The sequence below is a fragment of the Somniosus microcephalus genome, chromosome 7 (assembly GCF_052327205.1).
Source record: "Somniosus microcephalus isolate GS21.2 chromosome 7, FLI_Smic_1.0, whole genome shotgun sequence".
Taxonomy (NCBI): domain Eukaryota; kingdom Metazoa; phylum Chordata; class Chondrichthyes; order Squaliformes; family Somniosidae; genus Somniosus; species Somniosus microcephalus.
Window position 1 is genome coordinate 161,967,412 of NC_140993.1, and position 9,452 is coordinate 161,976,863.

At 40.1% G+C, this 9,452-nt stretch overlaps 1 protein-coding gene across 2 annotated transcripts in view; it reads left to right on the plus strand.

Moving 5' to 3' along the window:
• terf1 (telomeric repeat binding factor (NIMA-interacting) 1) overlaps window positions 1–8,219 on the plus strand; it is a 71,198-nt gene extending 62,979 nt beyond the window's left edge. For both annotated transcript variants that reach the window (XM_085993151.1, XM_085993152.1), the window contains exons 9-10: window positions 845–930; window positions 5,994–8,219. In XM_085993151.1, coding sequence (XP_085849277.1) covers window positions 845–930; window positions 5,994–6,182 — 275 coding nt within the window. In that variant the 3' untranslated portion in view covers window positions 6,183–8,219. The remainder of the gene's footprint in view (window positions 1–844; window positions 931–5,993) is intronic.
• Window positions 8,220–9,452: the final 1,233 nt, after the last annotated feature.

Below are 9,452 nucleotides of genomic sequence, written 5' to 3' on the forward strand. Positions count from 1 at the left end.
TTGGAATGTAACCTAGATAATAAAGTTCTTACGGGCAGTTGAAATGCTGGACATCCTGTCTCCATTTAATTGTTTTATATCTCTCCAAAGGTCAGCTATCTTTGTCTGTATCTTTATGGATGTGGTCTTTCATGTTAGTCCCTGTCTTCCTTACACTATTCAGTGAAACTGCCAGCGATATCAGTTTAACTCTTTCCCCACTGCACTAATAAAGTATAAGATGTGCTTAAGTCATTTGAAAGAATAAATGGAGAACTTCTTTTTCACACCACAAACCTAACTCGGTAAAATTTGAATTTCACTGATCTGAGCTATAATCAGACTTGTTTCAGTACTTTTTAACCAGCTAATGCACTGTGCCACTGGGTGTAAGACACAGCTTTGCACCCACAATTCCCCATGCTGGGAGTTCCTGGTTTCTGCCATGCCACTGGAATAGAGAGAACAGAGGCTATGCACCTCCCAGCAGGTGTGGGAGAAAGTTGGAGAGCATTTGTTTCCCATGTTCAAACAGCAGTGACGAGGGTCTGGGCGCAGGTCACCTCCCAATCAGCTTGGAAATGAGGAAGGATGCTGAGACGCTGAAGGAGGGAGAGAACATTAAATGCTAAACAACATCTCTGTTTGAAATACAAGTGCAAATTGTTGGTATAATGTACTTAGCTGGCCAAACCACAACACTGTTGAGGCATTGTATTTAAAAGCGTGTTTCCATTTAGAAACTTGGATATTGATGTTAGAATTGGCACAGCATAGATCCACTGGATCATCTGGGGAAAGGTGAAGGCTTTTCCAGCTGTTCAAATATTGTCTGCTCAAATATTGTCTGTTCTATCTTTTACAGAGAAGAGAATCACAAGTAGTGGACATCTGGTGGAAATTAAAAAGCAAAATATATCCGTTAATTCAGAAGTGCCGAGGAAGAAAAGAGTAAGTATTTGATAAAAGGAAAATCTATACCACTCCTGAAACAAAAAGGTTACATCATTGAAGTCATAAAAGAAACACAAGCTTCTTCCCACCACCATTTTTTGGGGGGGTGGGGTGGGGGGGGTGCAGAAGAAGGGACAGAGCTGATTATTTGATTAATTATAATCTTTTCAATGTACAGATTTTTCTATCATTTACCAATCCTATGGGGTGCAGCTATAGGTCAAAACATTAACAATATTTTAATGTTTTTGTTTTGATTTTAGATATCTTTGAAATTCCTGTTTGTCTCTTGTGATCCTCCAACTGTAGCTAGGAGAAAGGGTGGGCAATATGCTCTTAAAACTTTTCCAATGCTATTTTGAACTGCCGGTTAGAATGTATGTGACTGTGGTCTAGAAATGTCACTTTTTTCTATCCCACCTTCCCCGTTGCAGGAATGCACCAACCCTCTGCTTGGCACCTTTCCACAGCAGTACAGCTGCAAATGGGTTTACAATGGCATGGGGATAAAATCACAGAATCACAGAAACCCCACAGTGCAGATAGAGGCCATTTCGGCCCATCGAGCCTGCACTGACACATATCCCACCCGATCCCCTTAACCCCTACACCTACACATATCCCACCCTATCCCCGTAACCCCATGTATTTAATCCCCCTAACACTAAGGGTCAATTTATCATAGCCAATCAACCTAACCTGCACATCTTTGGACTGTGGGAGGAAACCGGAGCACCCGGAGGAAACCCACGCAAACACGGGGAGAATGTGCAAACTCCACACAGACAGTCGCCCGAGGCCGGATTCGAACCCGGGTCCCTGGCGCTGTGAGGCAACAGTGCTAACCACTATGCCTGCATCTCCCTAGTGTAAATTAACAAAATGGTATTTTGAATTTTGCATTTTTTCCTGTCACTGACTGTCGCAACTAATGCCTACCTGGTGGTAAAAAATAATTTATGGAAACTGTTCATTTCAGAGGCATGGTCAAAAGTTTTTTTTGTATATTACTGCTGCTATTGGGGTCTCTTGTATAAAGTGAAGCCTTACAGTGCACCAGTAGGGACCTGGACAAAGATGCAATAATTGAGAATCCAATTTCCTGATTATAAAAGGAAATCAAGAGGGGGACTGGCTGGTGCACTAGATTAGCACACTACCTTTTTACTTCTGGAACTGGGGTTTGAATCCAGTCAGCTGTAACAATTCTTCATGAAAGAAGTTTGGGCAGTTTCAACTTACTTCCTGATGGGCACGGCACACAGCACAGACTAGCCCACAAATGGACACTAACTTGCAAAAACTGTGTATCATTCCAATGCTGTAAAATTGGTTGCTGTCAGAAATTGATGAATTCACGTAGGCTCAATAGAAAGCTGGTCTTGGGCACGGAGTATCCTGTAAGGCATATCCATTTAGAGCATTGGAAGCTTGCCAGGGGAAAATTTAAAAGATATGTTTTAGCTCTTGGTGAAATTATATTTGCAGTGCAAGTTGATGTAATCACCACCTAATCCTTGGTAATGAAGCACCTGATCAGACAGGAAACCCTGATTTGGACAGAGCAAAATTTTCCTTCAAATCATTAGTTTTCTACTTATGTATACCCAAATATGTCTCTGAAGTTTATACAGGTGGTTTCCATTATAAATAGTGTCATAGAAATTTATAATGGGGGGAAAAAAGTTGACAGGAAGTGCACACAGGCATAAGATTTTTAATATATTATAGATGGTAATTTTCTAAAGTATTTTTCCTGCCACTATAAACTGCTGTTGAAAGTTACAATTGTGATATTCAGCAATCTGGATAGTATTTAGGAACACTTACATTTGGGGGAATTAAATTGCAGACATAAGTTGCGTAAAATGGAGAAACACACTTTTTATCTTAAAACATGCCTAACTGATTGAAGCATACTCAGGTTTAAGAGACTTTGAAAAGAAGCAGAAAGTCATTGTCGTTAACTGGAGTTAAATCAATAGTGTTTGCATGAAATTTTAGAAGCCTACTTGGCAAGCTCTTCATTGTGAAATGAAACAAAATGTGTCATATTCTGAAGATTGCTAAAAGGTTTATGTGACCCCATGTAGAACATATTAAGGCAAAGAATTAATTAGGTGTGGTAGTTCAGTTACTGAATCTTGAAATGGACTCTCTAAGCTACTTTAGTTCAATGATGGCTTTGTTTTCTCTCTCTTAATAGCTTTTGATGAAACAGTTCAGTTCCTTGGTGCAGTATGCACCATTTTGTGAGTAGTTTTGTTGCGTGTTATCCAAGTCTGACAAATTGAACGAAGAATTTTGGTGTTGTAGCACTACAGACTTTTTACTATTAGCCCATCCTCTTTCTAAGCCTGTGATTGTCCAATTTGAATAGCTTGGGAATCATAATGCTTAAGCTACTGTTTGAATATTAATAAAGTTGTATTACTATTTGTAGTATACATTATTCCATAGTTCATATTTCAGTAGGGTTTCTAAGAATAAAAGCGTATTTTATTGAACCATACTGCATGTGATGGCCTGCCTAAATCTTGTACAGTAAGTTGTTTGTCCCACAGTAATGTTCTGTCATAGACTATGGCTACCCTGAATTACTGGTTATTATATTTCTGTCATTACTTGATGCAGCCCGACCTAGCTACTTTGATTAGTAGAATAATGAATGAGCAAATTAAATGGAAGTGGGCCAAAATAAGTGGTCACTGAACTTCACTGTTCAATTCAGACATCAAACATACAATCTTTTACCGACTGAATATGACCTTCAACTTTCTGAACTAGCATCTTTCTCTAGTTTCTCTCCGATCTCCCCTCATGCCCTCTCTGAGCTCATCTTGTCCATGAGACTCACCTCTTGCTCCCTCAACCCTATTCCCACCAAACTGCTGATCACCCAGCTTCCCTTCCTGGCCGCCATGTTAGCTGATATTGTTGATCGTTCCCATTCCTCGGGTACTGTCCCCCTCCCCTTCAAATCTGCCATCATCACCCACTCCTCAAAAAAACCCACCCTTCACCCCACTGTCCTTGCAAACTACTGCCCCATCTCCAACCTCCCTTTCCTCTCAAATCCTTGAATGTATTGGCGCCTCCCAAATCCGAGTCTATCTTTCCCGCAACTCCATGTTTGAATACCTCTAACCGGGTTTCTGCCCTGCCACAGCACTGAAACGGCCCTTATCAAAGTCACAAATTACATCCTGTGTGACTGTGACCATGCTAAACGATTGCTCCTCATCCTTCTCAACCACTCTGCAGCCTTTGACGCAGTTGATCACACCATCCTCCTCCAACGCCTCTCCTCTGTTGTTGAGCTAGCTGGGACTGCCTTACCCTGGTTCCATTCCAGTCTATCCAGTTGTAGCCAGAGAATAGCCTGCAATGACTTCTCGTTCCTGCGCAGTTGCCTCTGGACTCCCTCAAGGATGTATTCTTGGCCCACTCCTATTTCTCATCTACATGCTGCCCCTCAGCGATATCCTCCAAAAACATGACATCCGGTTCCACATGTACGCTGACTGCACCCAGTGCTACCTTGCCACCATTTCTCTCGACCCCTCCACTGTCTCTGATTTGTCATGCTGCTTGTCTGACATCCAGTATTGGATGAGCAGAAATCTCCTGGAATTAAATATTGGAAAGTCCGAAGCCATAGTCTTCAGTCCCCGCCACAAACTCCATTCCCTCGTCATTGACTTCATCCGTCTACTTGGCCACTGTCTGAGGCTGATCCAGACTATTTGCAACCTTGGTGTCCTATTTGACCCTGAGCAGAACTACTGACCCCATATCCCCTTTAATGAATTAGGCATTAAACCAAATAAATGTATTAAACATTCAAAGAATAAGTGAACAGTAGTAATGGCACAACATAGATTTTACAGTAATTATTAAACTAAACTATCTCCACGAAAAAATAGAAAATAGTCGCAACTACAACAACTTTATTTATATAGTGTCTTTAACTTAGTAAAACGTCCCAAGGCACTTCACAAGAGTGTTATCAAACAAAATTTGACACCAAGCTACATAAGGAGAAATTAGGGCAGATGACCAAAAACTGGGTCAAAGAGTTAGGTTTTAAGAAGCGTCTTAAAGGAGGATGGAGAGGTTTAGGGAGGGAACTCGAGAGCTTTGGGCCTTGGCAGCTGAAGGCACGGCTGCCAATGGTGGAGCGATTAAAATTGGGGATGCTCAAGGCCAGCATTGGAGGAGCGCAGATATTTCGGAGGGTTGTGGGGCTGGAGGAGATTACAGAGATAGGGAGGGCGAAGCCATGAAAACAAGGATGAGAATTTTAAAATCTAGGCATTGCTTAACCGGGAGCCAATGTAGGTCAGCGAGCACAGGGGTGATGGGCTATGATCCCTGTAATTTTTTTGGGCCCTGTGCGGCCCCTTCAAAATACCGCGCATGTGCGATTTTTACATTGAAAAGCCGGCTGTGTGGGTTCCCTTGAGCAGTGCGCAGCTGATGATGGGCGAATGGGACTTGTTGCGAGTTAGGTCACAGGCAGCAGAGTTTTGGATAACTCTGAAAAGTGAAAAAGTTCTGCCTGACCTGCCTACCTTACTCTAACTTCCCAATTTTAATTTGTCCTGGTATTTTCACCTTTTACCAGAGTGAACAATTTGCTTGGATTTGTTTTGTCAGCTCCCTTCATAATCTTGAATAGTTCAGTTAGGTTACCTCAAAACCTCTTTTCCAAATAAGCAAACCTAACTGAATTAACCATTTATTTCAGGGGTGAGGATAAGATGTGAAGCACTAAATGTAAGCTGTTGTAATATTTTGTGTGGAAAATTGTTTACCAGGCTAAGCAGGTAATTTATAGGGAAGGTCAGAATTATCATCCTGGCACCTATGTAGCTAATGATCACATGCACTCAATTTCAAAAAGTCGTCTTTAATATATAATATATTCCCTTGTGAATGATCTAGTAGCAGACAATACTTGTCATAACTTTTAAAAAGAGAATGTTTATTAATTATCCAATTTATAAAGAGCTGCAAATCAACTTACTGCTGTATTTAAATAAGTATTTATTTTAAAGCCCTGGTTATGGGAAGAAGACATGCAGCTAAAGGAAGGAGTGAGAAGATTTGGATCTGGAAATTGGACCAAGATTCTGGAGCACTATGAATTCAACAATCGTACCAGTGTAATGCTGAAGGACAGATGGAGAACCATGAAAAAGCTCTGCATGGTCAACTCTGATGATGATTATGATGATGGTAGCTGAGAAATAATAGCACTAAAAATTCCACAGTCACTGACCACCATCATAAATGAAGGGATGGACTGGTGATTTTTTTTCACATTTTTATGGTAATGTGTAGATCAACCTATTTACCAGATCCATCGCTTTGCAACATCTATGTTCATTCAGTAGGCTTTGAGCAGGACTTGATATATCAGACATATTCGGTAAATTTCTCAAATATAACATCTAATTGTAGCATTATTGTGTCTTGTGTTTATCTAAATTCTGTCTTGCTTTTTGTAATGAAATGCTTGCTTTGTGAAATATGAAGATTGCAGCACATCTGAATATTTTTTCTGTTCTATGTGCTAAGTCAGGGAGTAGGGAGGGGATGCAGCTCATTTTGATGGCCCCCAAATCTACCCAGTTTTGACAACCATTCGATATTACACCTTTGTTCCACCAGTATCTTAATGATGTGTTCCTTAAACATGGGTATAGAGACCAATCAAGGCATAACAGATATTTTGTTTAGATCTTTCCCAGAGTTTGAGGTTGAGTAAACTGCAAGTGAATGGGAAGTGACTTATCAAAGACTTGTATATATGAGTGCCTGTTTGGGCCCAGGGCTGCTCTTGTATACTAAAGAGCATCAAACCTTTACATGAGAACCCATTAGCCTATTTTGTGAGCTGCTGTGAAAATCCTATTTGTTGTTCTTGTCATTTACAGGAAACTTTCGATTAACCGGCCACTAAATAACCGGAAATGTCAGTTAACCAGCAAAATTCAGGAGTCGGTTCAGATAACTTTTTTTACTTTTAGTTACTTTTTTTTTAACTCATTTCTGGCTGTGCAAGCGTCTAACTGAAGCTGTTGCTAAGCTACAGAGATGCTTGCAAACTGTGCTGATTGTTTTGAAGCTGTTGCTAAGCAACGGTTTGTTGCTTTAGACGGAGCGCTGAGCGCCGTATCTTTTAACTATAGCGCTCGATTCTCCGGCATTGTTGATAGACCGGCACCAGCTCGGTCCCGTCCGTGCCGGATACCAGAAAGTTTCCTGTAGTATAGAAATTGCAATGAAAAGTTCACACCATATTATAATTGACGTTAAAAAAATTGTTTTACCAAAATATGCAGTGCTACTTTAGTAACATTGTATAAAAGAACATATTGCCAGTAATGACCAGATGGAGAATAGTGATCGTTTCCTAGTGTACTGTGTGGAGTGGGGGTATTGAAATTATTTGATGTTGTCAGTCTTGTGCCTTTTCCCACATTACAACAGTGACTCCACTTCAAAAGTACTTCATTGGCTGTAAAGCGCTTTGAGACATCCAGTGGTCATGAAAGGCGCTATATAAATGCAAGTCTGTCTTTCTGTCTGTCTAGTGTTGAACTCCAAGCCAGAGGGTCTGTGTTTAAACCCTATTCTCAATGGCTGTTATTGGAACACACTTGTTAGATGGGTTTTACAAGTTCCCAGTTTGGTAGTGAAGGGACAAGAAAAGACTTGACAGGACCAGTTCTACCCCACAAGAGTGTGGCAGCTCCTTTCAGCTTATTGTGGAGCAACAGTAATCTGTGGAGATGTCTGCATTCTCAGCTCAAATCATCATCTCCTGTTTGAAAGAGAAACCATGCCAGTAGAAAAACAATTCTGAATGGCTGAATGAACTCTTGGGAGTTCAAAATTTTATGGGAACTAAATGCAGTTTGATTCTAAATGTTATGCATATCCCATATTGGGGTGCAGATTTTATTACTGTTTTGCTGCATTGTGTAAGATCTGCTGCTGTATACTGTGCAAGTTTAGTAAAATCACAGTGCATTCCTGGTTTTGTTTGTATCATTGCAGGAGTGTTGGCTGGAAGCTAGCCAACTCCCTATAGGAAGGGAAACTGCAGAGCAGCAACATGAGACCATTGTTACATGCCCATTATTGAATGATGCTGCCAGGAGCTTAAAAAAAACTTTTGGGAAGGAGAGGATTTTTATTTTAAATCAAATGATAGAAATACTGTCCAGCTTCAATATCTCTATGTGATATGTGAATAAATGTTCTTCATGACATCAGATTGTAACATTTGTCTCTTTTGTTACAACCTGCTTCAATATTTATCATTTTTAAAATTTCTACCTCCATTTGACGCCCGACTCCCTTGCTAATAGTGAGCATGGATCATTCACCCTTCCATTGCATTTTTAGTTTTTGAAAACATTAAGATACCATTAGTATTTTATATATGCCAATATTTAATGTATGCCATTTTTGTACTTTTTTAATTTAAGCATCTTTGATAGAATAAGACCATGTTGCAACACATGATAAATTTCCCTTGTACATTAGAAGTTTTGTAAGAAAGAGAATAGGTAAATTCCAAGAAATATCTAAAGGACTCTGCACTTGAGCAAGAATACTGAGGCAATTCTTCCCAGTTTGTAACTGAGAGTATTACTGTTCGGTATCTTTTTGCATTCTTCCTGTTTAGTTACCTTAATCCAAAGTAGGATTTGGTGAACTTTTGGTTTCGTTGTTGGCAGTATGTGAACTGAAATGCTTACAATGCCTGCAACAGTGAATAAACTGGATTTCTTAGGATCACAACTTTGCAAAAGGGAGAAACAAACAAAGAGCTGTTTACCCTGAGCTTGGCCTCTGGGTTAGGGAATAGTACATAGGACCAAATAACTTGACTGGAAGGGTGGAGGTGGACAGAGATGTCAACTCCCATTACAAATGCTTCGTTATGATTTCCAACTTCTGCATTGTTTCTAAATATCCATTTTTCAGTATTTCTACTTTGTAAATTCATTGAAGTGTATTAGGTTTAAATGAATAAATGAATGAATAACTGTGCATGAGCAGGCAGCAAGTTAACTTTATAACCCTTTTCGACAAATCCAGTGTCTGGTAGCATATTTGAACCAGCACACGCTATCTTGTTTCCTCAGTCCACAGTTCCTGGTCTGAATCAAAGTGTTGTGGGAAATGCTAAGGGAAAGCAAGACTTTCTAAATAGAATAGAGGGAAAATCAATAGGAAGGTCATCTCCAGATGGCTCTTGTGCATTGCTGTTTCAGAGCATCATCTGCCCTCCCTTATTTTAGTTGGTGCACGACTTGGTAGACCAGAATGAAAATGGAAAGGAAAAATAGAATTCATTTTTTAAAACGGGTGAAGCACAACTGCAGTGTCTGATGGGAAGGCCGATACTCCTATTGTATACACATTTGTCGGTGCACCAGTATCAACTGAACTGAATTCCCAAAAGTGTGTAATTATATCACTGCTACAAAACACAACCA